The 15,581-nt window shown below is 37.7% G+C and overlaps 1 protein-coding gene across 1 annotated transcript; it reads right to left on the bottom strand.

Moving 5' to 3' along the window:
* Positions 1-179: 179 nt before the first annotated feature.
* LOC121730466 (proclotting enzyme-like) lies at positions 180-13,796 on the bottom strand. The gene is made up of 12 exons (XM_042119509.1): positions 13,649-13,796; positions 8,763-8,839; positions 7,669-7,830; positions 6,050-6,171; positions 5,484-5,626; positions 5,059-5,156; positions 4,227-4,337; positions 2,691-2,854; positions 2,159-2,294; positions 1,576-1,717; positions 866-1,011; positions 180-426 (listed from the first exon to the last, which is right to left on the bottom strand). Exons 1-12 carry the CDS (start codon positions 13,764-13,766, stop codon positions 271-273), a joined length of 1,575 nt encoding a protein of 524 aa, XP_041975443.1. The 5' UTR covers positions 13,767-13,796; the 3' UTR covers positions 180-270.
* Positions 13,797-15,581: the final 1,785 nt, after the last annotated feature.

The raw sequence follows: 15,581 nt of genomic DNA, 5'->3' as shown, positions 1-15,581 counted from the left end.
AGCGTCTATAGCGTCAGTGACGCCGCGACAATGAAAATTGTGTGGTTTGGAGTGGTTTGGAGTCAAGCACAGCGACATTAACGCGTCTGTGACGTCACTTACCTGCGCCAAATCATACATTTTTTACAGACGAGGCGTCACTGACGCTATAGACGCTCGCTTCGAAAGGCTACCTTAACCGACAATAACGCTATTGAACCAATAAATTCCTGTCAAAAAATTAAAAATATCTATCAATGTAAATCAGCACTTGTATTGTGTCAAATGTGTTTACTTGGAGTTCTTCTGTATCCACGGGAGGAAGGAGGTGACGCGGGTGTAGACGCCGGGGTACTGGCCCTTACCGCAGCCGATACCCCACGACACTACACCTACTTGAATCCACCGCCCGCCCTCGTTCACCATCAGAGGACCGCCGCTGTCGCCCTGAAATAATAGCAAAGGGGCTGAAAAAAGTGATTAAGACTGAATTTACAAGAGTAATATTGTAAATCGAATGGCAAGCTGTAACTTCTGTTACTTGTATTATAATAATATCCCCTTTTTTCGTATGGCAAAACATAAAATAGATTTCTATAATATGAAATACTACATAATGCCCGCAGCTCCGTTGCGCCAAAATTAGTTAATAAAATTAAGGGAACCGTACATTTTCCGGGATAAAATCCTAAGTAGGTAATAGGTATCCTATGTTCTTTCCCGGGACTCAAAGTATCTCCATACCAAATTTCAACAAAATCAGATTTGGCGATTTCAACAGAATCAGAGCGGTTTGGGCATGAAGAGGTAACAGACAGTCAGACACACTTTCCCATTTATAATATTAGTAAAGTATGGATAGGCCTAGATATTTCTTAGCACTCACACTGCAGGAGTCCATGCTAGCTTTGCCGGCGCACAGCATGTGGTCGACGATGCCACCCGGCGCCGCCGAGCCGTACTTCGCGCGGCACTCCTGGTTAGACCAGATCGGTATGGTCACTTCCTGCAGGATCGAGGGTTGAGGACCACCTGAGGACAAACAGGACTTTATTATCAGCATACAGGTGTAACAAAACTTTGTGATAATACTTTGGGGTGTGCAAGTGTCCCTTATATAGTTTACTGTGAATGTAGTAGATTTGTATGGGCAAGCGCCCCTGCGTCATAACTTTTTCCATACAAAAGCAAAATAATAAGTTACTAAAGCGCCGCTACTTTCACAGCAATCTTTATATTATATTGGTCCCATTCACACCCTAAGTATTATCATTTAGTTTTGTTACAACCTGTATACTTAGCTTTTTCAGCAGCAGCAGTATTTAATAACAAATCAATTAATCATCTGTAACGTTAAAATTATTCTTGGTTCTTGTCTTAAATGCGCTTTTTTATGTAAGTGCTATGAAAAAAATCACCACTTAGGCCCGTATAAATAGTCAGTACCCAAGATGCATTTCGGTCTCAAGACACGGTTCAGGCTCTGTGATTGGTTAGCTGTCAAAATTTGGACTAATCACATAGCTGAACCGCGTCTTGAGACCGGGCCTAAGACCAACTAATGTTCCTTCTTCCTAATTTAAATTAAAAACTTACTCTCGCGCAGACTGCCCCAGCCAATGACCGTAGCGTCGCGTCCGGTATACGCACGCGAGCCGCCCGTCGGCAGACACACCGGCCGGATCGTCTTAGAGAACGTCACGGGCTGGTCCAGCGTCAATATCGCCACGTCGTTGTACTAGAAGACGGAAACAATCACAATTTTAGCCAAGCAAAATGATCCATGTTTGTCCTACATGGATCATTTTGCTTATCTCAAATCAAAACTAACACTGCCATTTTGTAATACGTTGCTCCATTGCGTGCTGACTTGTGGTGCGTCCTCGCAAAATGACCGCAACAGAGCGACATAGCACGCCCTGGCCCCTGTATGCTAATAACGAGAAGGTTGTGTAGATAGCGCTTATGAGTTTCTACAAGGGAACTATTAGACATAGGTTACAACTTACATGGTCAGACTTGCATCAGTTCAATCCATCAGTCTGATCCATACTGACGGGAGAATGTTCGTGTAACCATTTGATCGATGGGCTGAACTGCTGCCAGGCGGTCAGCTTCTGTAAGCGTATTCTTAGGGTTTTACAGTAATTGTATTCATGAATTGGAGATAATGTCTTACCAAAATTCTCATATCGAAGTTACGGTGTCTCACGACTCTCTTGATTTTCCTCTCGATGTGTTGGGTTTCGAAGTTGGAGCGGATGTCGTGGTCGCCGAGTCTCGCGGTGAGACGGGCGACGTCCCACGAGGTCATGCTGGAAGAATAACCAATCAGTTTTTATAACAACAGACAGTAGAAGCTGAAAATAACAGGGCACCATTAACAAGGGTGCATCTATGCAAACAGTGGTAATAACGCCGTCGCATCTCGCGGACATAGAATTTTATACTTAGAGTTATCGTATCGTGTCTGTTCTTCGCTATGTGTTAATGTGCGATATTCTAAGGGGCAGTAAGTTTGCTCCGCGACCGTGCTTATCGTATAAAAACGTAACACGCGTTGAATGCACCATAATGCCTTTACGAAGGCTTTATATTCTAATGTCCATATAAAATCACACCCTAAAATCCTCAATACTGAACAATTAGGTACATCATGCATATAAAATCACATCATATAAATTATAAGTCCTCAAAACTGAAAAACTTACTGTGCGACACAGTGCGCGGCGGACAGAATGTGCCTGTCGTCGATGAGTGATCCGCCGCAGAACTGGCGGCCGTTGTTGAACAGTCCCACTATCCACGGCCACTCGTTGAGCTCGGCGTTGTGGCCGCCCACTATACGCTGCTCGTCCTCCGTGCTTCCGTACGGCTAAATAAAAAAAGTCAAGAACTATAGGCAGTGACGGATTAAGACTATTTGATGCCCTAAGCAATCCATGCCTGTGGGCCCCCCTATACGTATCTCAACTAGAATCGGTCTTTGAACCTTTACTCTTCTGGTGCCCCCTCAGACGTGATGCTCTAGGCAATTGCTTAATTTGATTAAGGGCTAATTCGTCACTGACTAGAGGTCTACCAGAATCTGATGGCAAATTTTGACGGCAGATTTCCAAAAAATATCCTAGATCATTGGATACATTTTTATATTTGCATGTTTCACATACAGAATAAGCCGCTAACGGCTAAAGGAAAAAAAGGATCACAATGTTTTATTCGACTATTACCCCGGTATTGCTAGATTCAATTTATTTTCTCACTTTTTGCCATCAGATTCTGTAGCTCTACCATGAGTTTAAAGCTTTAGTATTTATCGATACTCGATACCGACTACGTAAATATTTAGTATGGCGATTTTAGTTCCGCAAGTAACTACTAGAGGCGCTGTAAAATTTTCCATACTAAAAATTTACGGTATTCGGCATCGAGTATCGAAAAATACTATAGCTTTAAACTCATGGTAGAGCTACCGTTAGACCTATAACCATTCGGACTTAAGCGAATAATAGTGATAATAGGCACATTATATTCTATTAAATAATTATTTATACCGTGTATTTTACCCGGGATGAATCTATAGACACATTAATTAAATCGGACCAGTACCTAGTGGCTCTATGTTTCAAACAAAAACATACAAACATACTATTATATAAATTGCTTAAATCATTAGGTTAAGAGGATACAACAGCGGCTAGAGAAATGAAAAAAAAGTACGTGTAATATCTATAGCTGTCTCCCTTACCTCAAGCGTATACCGCAGAACGCGATAGAGACAACTGCAGAAAATCCAGAAAATCAACGATTCGTTGTCCCCTGATTCCTTCTCCAAAACTTAACCGATTTAAGTACTTTTTTCGTTAAAGATTAAAAAAAGGCTTGAGCTGTGTTCCTATGTTTTGCTTTTTTTGTATAATCTAGCCAAATCTGTTTTCTGGACGTTTGAACACAGTGGAAAATCTGGCCATTTTTTTGGGTTTTTGAACGTTCATATCTTATTTAATAATTAAATTATGAAAAAAAAGAAAACATAGGGACATTGTATTAGTGGCCGTAGATATTCAGGAAAAAAATTATAACTCTACTAGCATTATCCAGGGAGGAAACAGGGGACAACATTTGTATGGAAAAAAGGGCGGTGTGGAATCCTCTTAAGGTACCTAGGCTTCGCCCATACTCATGTTAAAACAAGCCAATAATTCTTGTTGTCGAAAAATATTCAAGGGAACATAAAATGTTCTTACCAGAGCGCCATTCTTTATGCCACACGAGCTGTCCGTGCCGGGTTGCGCAGGAGGCCGAGTGGGCTGAGCAGTCGGTCGGGTAGGTTGTGTGGGGTACGCTGGTGGCCATGTCTGAAAGGGGAAATATTCTTGTCTATTTAGGAGCAGAGGCAGATTCTTCGATTGAGAAAGAGGGTTCTTGCTGTCTTTGCCCATCGGCAAAGAATAGGGATGATGACAAGGTCAAAGATTAGCGAATTTTGTTAATAATATAAAGAAATCACGGTGAAAAATAAGTGTTCCCAAAATTACAGCTCGATAGCATTTTTATTTTTTTTGTTATGCGCCTTCAAAGTTAGATAATCAAGTCGATATTTTTTTTCAATTAAATTTCTTAATATCTGTTTACCAATCGATAACTTATGCAATTAAAATCAACTTTTGTTATGAAACCACTTTCATAAACGCAATAATTGATATACCTATCGAACAAAGTTCTCTCCCGATGCGTACAAACTACGAAAGAGTGACGTCAGTCTTTCGTAGCACTTTGTATGGAGCGTTTCGGGCAGGTCTATTTTATGAGATGTTTGAATTGTCATATCTTGGTGAATTTTTAAGCTATCAGACTCATTCTTTCAGCGATGTTTCTATTTTTAAGGGTCTTTCAATTACCAATAAGAAAAAAAAATAGTCATCAAGCCTATTGGGAGATAAAAACTTAACCACCCTTATTAATAAAGCTTAATATTATGTAGCTCTTACTGCCACGTCGTTTCCAACGTGTTAGACAAATACTTTAACATTTTTATTCGTAAAGGGATGTAATAACACGTAATAAATAAAATCTTACTTGTTTCGTTGTGCTTGGGCTCGGTGGTTTGGTTCCCCATGTCGTTGACTGAGAAACGGTGTCAGTTTGTGGTGTCGTAGGGGCAGTCGGGTAGCCAACTGTAACGTGTAATTTATTATTAGATGACTATGAGTAACATCCAAGATGGTTATATATGAGCTGTCCGTCAATCCTAATGCCGAACCCATAGTCCATAATTGATTCGTAAATGATTAAACGAAAAATTTTTGGAGTGGTAGAAGTCAAGCCATTCTAAACGGACGACCTATGTAAGGCTAGCTCTATAACTAGTTCGCTTCAATCTTTTTGGGAGCGTCTGTTCTGTTCTTTATTGAGAAGGTTTAGGTGGTATTGTAAAGCCTCAGTTGTGACTTGTTAGCTTCATTGAGAATATGGAAGAATAACTTACAATGCTTAGTGCTTACCCAAGTTAGGTGGATGCGTGGCGGGAGTGTGGTTAGGCGGGTGAGTCGGCAGCGGTGGCTGTGTCGGCGGCCACTGCGAGATGAACTGCCTCTGGTTTGTATTCCATGATGACATCCAAGCGGGCATCAGGTTGTTAGATGACCTGAAAGGTTCATTTCTGACTAGATGACGCCCGCAACTCTGTTGCGCCAAAATTCGTTTATCGTGCGAGAACCGTACATTTTTTTGGGATAAAAAAGTTTCCTGAGTCATTTCCCGGGACTCCATACCAAATTTCAGCACAATCGGTTCAGCGGTTTTGACATGACACACTTTATTAATATGGCTGTCAACGTTTCATAGTGAAAACAATCTCAAAGTAATCGGAACGGAAATCCCTAGGGGAAAAACGCAAGCATGCTACATAGCTTTCGCTACCATGCACGTCAACACACGTCAACGTATAACACAAGAAACAATGTGCAGGCTTCGCTTTCAACCTGCATCCCTGATCTGTGGACAAGAAATATAAGCACATGTAAAATTTAAGATAACTTCGTACCTATGTAGAATCAGATTAGCTTACCCAGCGTATGGCAACACAGGGGAAGAGATGGGTAGGGCGGGGTTGAGAAGACCGAAGCGTTGTAAGTCGAGCTCCTGCTGTGGAGGTGTACCGACAGGCTCGGTACAGCACACACCAAACACCTGGAATAGAATTTGTATTAGACAGACCAAGGTTTTAATAGAGTGCTTAGATACGTCAAGTCTAAAAAAATTTTAGTTTTAGTTGTATTATCTAGCTATTTTGCTATAGTAGGTATGCCTATATAAGTGGTTGTCATCAAAAACAAGTGAATAGTAGGTATATAAAAAGAATCCATTTATTAGCAATCGGATGCGCATACTGCGTGTACAAAACTCAATCTTGTAAATGGCTTGTGAGGAACGAGTTTAAAAATCAAGTTAAAAATAAACACTCATAAAACATACATAAATAGCCGTTATTAATGAGATCAATATTAAATTATAAGTAATTGAGAATATATGCGTTCAATTAATCTTGAATGGTGATTGACTTTATAAATGGTAAATGGGACAAAATTGCATGTTTATTGACAGACATAAAATTAGTACACGTCCAGAAGAATGCGTGCTAAATAGAAAAAAGTAAATTGACGAAAACGCGTCAGAAACTAGCCCGTTTTGTCGAGCAAGGCAAACCACTGGCAGCGCAGAGCTCCCGAGCTCGCTCGAATTTCCGTGTAGCTCTATTAAATCTTTTTGTGCTCATTCCACAGGGTTTATTTTTATCATGACACTGAGTTCTAGGCATGCTTTGTGGATGCTCTTTGTGGCACTGAACTATTTGACAGCTGACATGATATTATGTAGCACAAGCCCGGCCGCACTGTATCCGAAATTTCTGATCAGAAAAATTCGGACGCGCGCCGGAACTCACTCTGTTCATATATTTTGTTGTAGACCCGCATGCATACTATCAGAATTCTGACGTGTCAAAATGTATGAGCGAGGCGGGGCGTACGAATTTTCCTGATCAGAAATTCGGATAAGCCTACGAATAATAAAAACTATGTGCGGCCGTGTTAAATGTCTGTCATTTATCTTATGACCTGACCACAGAATATATATTAGTATTTAGTAGTACCAAACCTGACTAAGATGTTACAAGTGTATAAGGCCTCTACATTGCATAGGAACCTAATGGTAGATTTACACGGGTCGATTTTAGTCGTGCGGCTAAGTCACTAGTCGAATTGCCTGTCCAAGCCGAATTGCCACCCCATTTACACAGTTCTATAAAAATGGCTTGTGTTAGGGAATAATGCAAGTTTCATCAAAATCGGTATAGTAGTTTTTGAGATAGGGAATTTTAGTTCTCAATTACGTATAGTTCTTATTTCGCGTAACTTTCTGCCGCGCACTGTAAAACTCTTGAACGAACTGTCACCAGCAGTATTTCCGGACCTATACGACCTGCAAACCTACAAGAAAAGAGCGTATTCCCTCTTAAAAGGCCGGCAACGCACCTGCAGCTCTTCTGATGTTGCGAGTGTCCATGGGCGACGGTAGTTGCTTACCATCAGGTGACCCGTTTGCTCGTTTGCCCCCTCATTTAATAATAAAAAAAATTTTGAAGTCGGTTTTATCGTTTTTAAATTATTATTATTTTTAATAGATTACCTCGAGCTTGTCGCTATTGGTGTATTTACACCCGTCGTACTGTCCCATGCCCCAGCCGGGGTAGTTGGCGAAGTCGACCATCTTGAACAGCGGGTAACAGTCGCGGAAGCTTTTGCATTTTCCCCGACGACCCAGACTCGTCTGACAGTCGCTCTCTGCGGCCTAAAGACATGAAAGTTAAAGGATGAAAAATATAGTTATAGGATGAAACTTTATTTTTACAGTAAATAATTTATGTAGAGTCAATTGTGAACGTAACGAACCTTGAGTACCTATGGAAATGTAAATACATGTATGTTTTTTTCGCCCAAAAGTCATAGAACAAAAGATTTTCATAATGACCCCTTGAGTCACCCCTTTTCGGCTTAGTATACCTTATTTGAAACACCCAGTGTAATAGGTATCTACATCTACACTACTATTATAAAGAGGAAAGATTTGATTGTTTGTTTGTTTTGAATAGGCTCCGAAACTACTGGACCGATTTGAAATATTCTTTTACCATTGGAATCCTACATTAATTTTGCTGAACATAGGCTAAATTTTATTTTGGAAAAAAATAGGGTTCCGTAAGATATTTGGGATTTTCGGACGCAAGGTGTAAAAAATCAACCAGAAATGTTACTTTTTTCGCGTACGCTGCCTAAACTATAAAAGATAGAACCATAAAATGTTCTAAGTAATTGTAGATCTTTTAAATATCTACAAAAAAGTCCGCAACACACTATACCTATCTATGTTGAGTGAGGCAAAATAACCATTTTTTTATTAAAAAATCTTAAAATGTTTTTGGACTATATTTAAATGCCTTTATTTTACTCATGGCATTAATTCTTATTAAAATAAATCATTTAAAAATCAATGACCACCCGTGCGAAGCCGGGCCGGGCCGCTAGTCGATAATATTTTGGTGGAATAATATAAGATTTCAGATTGGAAATCAAGACACGTTTGGCTCTGTACCGGATCATCTCGTACCTACTACCTATATGCGATGTGCTATCCTTCCGTCATATTATTCCAGTGATAAATAGCATGAATCATTCAAGTGAATATTGTCTATGAACTCAATAATAAGAATGCTACCTACTTACATCATTTAGCCGAAATAATAAAAGCTGTTTTCCACCACGCGCGACATTCGCGGCGCGCTTCTTTCTACTGACGAGTGCTGGAACAAACAAAAGAAAAATATTTACATATTGCCTATTGGAATGTGAAATTCGGCATAGATAAATAATTTAAATACATATAATAGTTATCTACAGTTGTTTGCTTTTGTTAACCGACTTCCAAAAAACGAGGAGGTTATATATTCGGCTGTGGATATTTTTTTAATTGTAAAAACTTGCTTCATAGATGAAAAATACCTACGTATTTAAACTTATATCTAAGCCTTTTAATGAGCACATTATTTCATTATAATTCATTCTCATCTTTGACTATTTTAATATGTAGAATATCATTTAAACATAATATTTTAATTACATAAGATTATATTAGCTGCTTTACATTTTGTATAGTGCGTAGGTAATCGTTCTTCCCTCTCATTTTTCATTTTTGTGCGTATTAAATATTGTATCAAGTACTTTACACTAATTTAAAATAGAAAGTGTGTATTTGTCTATCTTTAACCGCTTAACTGATTTGAATGTTTGGTATGAAGATTGAGTCACATTGAGTCCGGGGACTGGGGAGACGACGCGGCGACTTTTACGCCAAAACGCACAATGTAACATAGAAGTTTATTCATAGGCAGTTGACCACTGACATACAAGTAGTACGTAGTACTTATAACCTCAGTGCAGTTGACGGACCTACGTAATTTGGTCATGTTTTATCTAACCCAGCCCACAGATCACAAATAACATTGAATTGACATAATAAGACTAAATTACGTAGGCCCGTCAACTGCCTATAAATCGATTTCTTCGATGGTAAATGTTCTCAAATCCTACATGAATATTATGAATTTTTTATTTGCTCGAGCCAAAAACTTTCGGGGCAAAAAACCCATGACATCTAAAAGCGCCCTTAGGTGGAACACCATGTAAGGCGTATTCAAATAAGTATTCAAAATATTCGGAATTTTTGGTGGTCTGTTGTGCCGGGCTCGCCTTATGACTAATCAGGTGGAATTGATCATTCAGAGTGCGTCCAAAAGACATTGCTTTGAGGTTTTAGTTGTACAAAATGTATTGGCTTTATAGCTTCAATACGTACCTGTTTTTTTACTTGTTAGAACGTTTTGGAATTTCATTTCACTTGCTTTAATATTGTTTTTAATGTTAGTTTCTGATTTGGGTGAAATTTTGTATTTAGATGCTCTGAGTTTCGGAAAAGTACGGTACTTAATATTGATGACTTAGGATAGTTTGCCATGTTTATCAAGCTTATGCTCTATAAACCAAGTAGATATAGTGTATACTCTTTATTGCGTTACCAAATTGCGGGTAACCTACTAGAAGGTAATCTTAAGCCTAGATAAAAATATCATTGTTAGGGTTCCGTACCCAAAGGTAAAAACGGGACCCTATTACGGATATATACGGGACTTCGTTGTCTGTCCGTCCGTCTGTCTGTCTGTCTGTCTGTCTATCTGTCTGTCTGTCTGTCTGTCTGTCTCCAGGCTGTAACTCAAGAACGGTAAGGTAGCTAGAAAGTTGAAATTTTCACAGATTATGTATATCTGTTGCCGCTATAACAACAAATACTAAAATCAAAATCAAATTAATATTTAAGGGGGGCGCCCATACAATAAACGTGATTTTTTGGCCTTTTTTGCTCTATATCAATAATGACAACAGGTAGGTACTTGAAGTCCTTAATTATATATGTACTTTAAAATTTAATAATAATTTTAAAATAAAATAAAAAATTAAGGGGGGCTCCCATACAAAAAATACAAATTTTGGCCTAATTTTGATCTATAATGGTACGGAAACCTTCATGCGCGAGTCCGACTCGCACTTGGCCGATTTTTATTGGTACTGCGTTCCGATTTGTCCTTCCTTCTTCTCTGCCTTTGATTGTTCCTCTTAATTAATTTCGTTACCTCCAAGACATTTTGTCTTGTCCCACTCCCTGAGATAATATCAAGAGGTTTGTGGTTGGTAACCACTATGGATGATGGATGAACTGTCGATCCTGGTTTACATGACATTAAATGGTGAGTGTCCGCAAAAAATTCATCACCAGTGGGCTTAGCGAACGTTTTCTTAGTGCTTCTTTATAGAATCGCCGATCAAAAATGAATGGAATTGACATAAGCGCTCCATAATATGAAGTCGACATTTGACTCATGTCGTGTCAATTCCATCCATCCATAGATAACGTTTGGCTACGAGCTCTAAATGCTTACCTATATGAAGTCATGAAAAGTTATAATTTATAAAGCTTATCTCGCTAGGTGGTCCTCGAATGTTTTGTATGTCCAGGCCTGGTGTATGTATGTCCAGGCCTGGTTGTGGCAGCATGTAATTAACTAATTACCCTTCGTTATTGAGACCTACGGGTCCGCTGCCTAAGGCTTCCATTGAAATTTATTTTTAACCGACAAAAAACCAGAGGAGGTTCTCAATATTGTATTTTTTTAACAATTTATGAACAGGCGTTTATAATAGTGCCAAAGGGTTATATTCTTTACATCCAGATCCAGAAGAACGAAAGAATAATTTTTCAGTTTTTAAGAGTCCCGGAAAAATGTACGGTTCCTGCTCGATAAACGAGTTTTAGCGCAACGTAGTTGCGGTCATCATCTTGTTTTGATTATAATTTATAAATCTAGATAGTAAATAGTAAATACTTTACATAGTGCCAAAGATACGACAGTACAGTATATTTTTCCAACCATTATTAGAAATACATAATAATATGACGTACCTACAGACTACAAGCTGATTTGTAAATAAACATGGCCGAATAATGGTTTGTGGTAGCCGGTAGGCAAGTGGTTTTAGGGCTGATGGTCGTTTTATCGTTTTGAGTTACTCATATAGGTACCAATTACGAGGCTAATTTGGCATTTAACTCACGGCAGCCGGCGGGTTCATCCGATAAGTAATTCAATACGATGGACGGACAAAAAAATCGTCGTTTTTCCTAGACGTATTGTTTCTGAGGCCTCACAATTAAAAATATACTTTAATAACTTAAAAATAACGTTTCAATTTCAAAACGTGCCTTTTCCAATGCGCGTTGAAATATGTAAACAAGCTACGAGACTGCATGTATCTTAAATCGAAGAAAAATATTAAAATTTTTAGTCAAACATTAAAAAATATTAAATTCGCACCTAACAATGGCTAAACTCTTTTAAAACTGGCCAGAAAGATATAGTAGTATAACTATTTTATAATTGTAAAATCTCTAGTTTCCTTCGTGATGTTTTGAAGTTAAAATGTCAAAGAATCTAATTTTAACGCAACAATTAACCTGAGCTACCATCAAATACCAATGTACTCATATTTTTAATCTGTATTTTATAGGCATAAACAGATCATTTAAAATTATTTTTATTAATCACTTCATCGTAAAGGCTTTGATTTATAGTTCCAGGTGATTTTTCGAAGTACGCGAAGTTACAAAAACAATTTCGTCTAAATTAGCAATCAAGTTTTTTTATTGTCTAATAGCAGCTTTAATGTCACTTACGAGTCTAATTGCGCCACATTTACATTTAAATGTTGGGGACGCGAACTATTTCCAGTACTAAAAGCCTGGTAAATGCCAACGGGTCCTAATCTCGGTCCAATTAAAGACCTTCAAATTGAGCGGCAAAAAATTGGCCCCAGCAGTATAATAGTGATGGATGTCGTTGACGGCGGGCCGTGGGCGGGAAATTTACATTGAATCGATTCGGTACATCCGAATAATGACCCCGGCTGATTGAAGGCATCAGATTAGATCTAACCATATTGCTCACGCTGTCACCGTCACCAATCACCATAGACCTACGAATAATAAAAACTAAGGAAACCGCCTTCCCGGCCAGGGCCGAATATTGCAAATGTATTGAAATGTGTACCTAAGGTACACTTTTTTGACAAGTATTGTGGAGCATGTTTTTTGACGGAGTTACTTTTCCTTAGTTTTTATTATTCGTAGCCATAGACCTAAGAATTATTGTCCTGACGTTAAATGTTTTACCGCTTTTTACATCGACCAATGAACTATTAAGTAGGGGTTATTTCTGATCTTCAATGTAAATTAGATTGCAGGGTAAGTTGTGTATTCCACAATAAGGTCTATTAATGGTACCAAACCATTGCGGAAATACACAACTTACTTATTTAATAAGGATTAATTTTTTGAGTTTCACAAAATGTGCAACCATTTCACATTTAAAAAATCACGTTACAAAATTCCTCCTCTGTAATGTTATACAAAATATATAGAGCTGGAAAATATTTATGCTATATTATAGCTTAATGTTGCTCGAATTTACTGAGAAACATCCGATTTTAAACTTAATAACAATAGAATACAATAGCATTTCCTGGAAACTGTGATCGAAGTAATATTGATTGAAATAAGTCAACATAGTAACGAGGTAAAATTTAGCTACAATGCATTTGCACTGGAGCAAGTAGGTACCAATGCAAGTAGGTTCAATGGGAATGTAGAGCAAACTCATAACTTAGAGCAAGAGCCCATTGGACTGTCTCATAAAGGTTTAAAAGGATATCATAAACAAATGTGAGTTAGATTACTATTCCTCAAAACCATATTCGAATATCCTTATAGTTATTTTTACTTTCTCTAGCCTCAAAACTGTCCGGCCAGCATTGTTTGGAGTACGCAACGGAATACACAAAGTGAAAACTGTCATCAGGGTTAAAATTAACAAAACAATGCCATTAGTTATTGGAAATTGAAGTATACTTTAGCTTCTTTTGGCTATATTGATGAAGTATGAAAAAATATATTTTCAGTTTTCACTTAGCTCTTAATTTAAATACTAGATACATCTAGATCTTACCATCGATGTAGACAGCGTCGTCGGTGAACCAGGTCCCGTTCCCGAGTCCCTTGTCCTCCTCGGCCACACTCGTCGAAGCAAACAGTAGGAAACATACTATCAACTTATATCCCAGCATGATGGGTGCACATACAAAGTCGGTAAGGACGCGCGCGCGATGTGTGTCGCGAGGAGTCCGTGAGCAAAATGCTTCATAAACTTGTATATGTCGCCTTATAATATTTTTTCTTCGCTACTGCAATCCAGTGCTGCAGATAACGAGCATTTTTTTCTCCTTTTGTATTGAGCTGACATTTGCCGATCCTTATACAGCTTTTATGAGACAAATATTTTGTCTTCAGGCGGTTTTTGATTGAAACCTTTGTAGGAAAATGAGCAATAAATTATTTTATTGTAATTAACTAATCTGAACTAATCTATTTATTATTTTATAATTATTGTTGATTATGATTTGTAATAAAAGTAAGCAAGTGTGACAACTAATAAAATAAATTACGCGTGATTTTATGCGTTAATCAAGTGACAATTATTATAGTTTAATGTATAAAATTAGAGTCTACTGCGAGTTTAACAAATTTTAATGCGGTAATTAGTCATTGCTGATCGACGTTATGCGTGAAAAATGGCTTTCATTAATTTTATTAAGCCACTGGGCTTTTAAGATACACGATTAATTAATTAATAAAAAATATTTATTCGCAAATAAATAATTATGTTAAATTAATATGATATTCGGTTATATTGTGACTTTGTCTACTGCATGAAATCCTTTGAATAGCACGACTGTCTTTGGAAATGTAATGCAAAATTAAATGTAAATTTTATTTCGTTTAGTACGTCTTGTTTAGTAAACAAAACAATTTTAAATAGGTAAATTGCTTTGTTGCTATTTTTTAACCAATTAACAACATTTACGTAGGTTTTAAGAAATCCTGAAAGGCATTTTAAAACTTTCGAGCAGTTTTTACTGTTCAACAACCTATATAATATGTCACCTAAGTCTTTAGGCTCTAAAGAAAAGCGACTCTAAAGTTGTAGTAAAAACGTGTTGCGTCGTAAGAGATGTTTGACCCTAGAAGTTCACAAAGGAGCACATTGGAATACATAGATGAGCGGTTTGTGAAAACTGGAAATAGCCTGTTACAATTCTACATCAGTGCATGTTTTCTGGATGAAAATTTTCCTCTTGTAGAGTCTCTATGCAGCTTTGACATTTGTATCTATTCATACAAATGTCAAAGCTGCGTAGACCGGTATTGTTAATTCATAGACTTTATACAAGCTCCAATTAAACACCATAACCATTTATCTCTGTTCAATAAATATGTCAAAATAATATCATGTCTAGTACACACTTACAAGGTTGTTTTGGTGCGTGGCCAAATACTGAACTAGCGCTGCAATATTGTTTGTTGTTTAATACTAGGTGCAATAGTGTGGCTCGAGGGAAATATTTTTTACACTCCCGGCCCCGCATTAATGATATACAAGCTTCGTTTTTCACTGGCCGAAATTTAAACTAACGCTGGCGTTATTTTGACTGGCAGCTGCTACCTATCCATGGCAACGTCGACGCCGTGCCAAAACACTCTTGGAATTAAAAATAAAGCCGAAAATAAATTGCAAAATAAAGCAAATAAATGTGGTTGTTTTTTTCGTGTAGGTTACATTTATCATTACAAAGTCGCTACTTAACTGTGCATTTCCGTGTTTTTATTTTTATCTTGTTGCGAAATTTCCTAATAAAATTATAATTCAACCTGTTTCATCAAATATTAAATTATCCCAAACATACTCTAATTAAATATGACATTGCAACAATAACAAACTTATTAGTGCCTAAACAAATACAGTTTTGGCCTACCTATTACCTAATATTTTTTTGATAAATGCGTTCTTGGTTAAATATTCACTATGAACAAGCTCAACTTTA

This window comes from Aricia agestis, chromosome 9 (genome assembly GCF_905147365.1).
Source record: "Aricia agestis chromosome 9, ilAriAges1.1, whole genome shotgun sequence".
NCBI classification, from domain to species: Eukaryota; Metazoa; Arthropoda; class Insecta; order Lepidoptera; family Lycaenidae; genus Aricia; species Aricia agestis.
This window is presented reverse-complemented; position numbering and strand designations above follow the sequence as displayed.

Excerpts from the sequence above, each read along its gene's own strand:
- LOC121730466 (XM_042119509.1), bottom strand. The coding sequence starts at position 13,766 with ATGCTGGGATATAAGTTGATAGTATGTTTCCTACTGTTTGCTTCGACG. Across the intron at positions 2,295-2,690 it reads GCCGCGCACTGTGTCGCACA|CATGACCTCGTGGGACGTCG; the intron begins GTAAGTTTTTCA and ends TTATTCTTCCAG. Across the intron at positions 427-865 it reads CTAGCATGGACTCCTGCAGT|GGCGACAGCGGCGGTCCTCT; the intron begins GTGAGTGCTAAG and ends CTATTATTTCAG.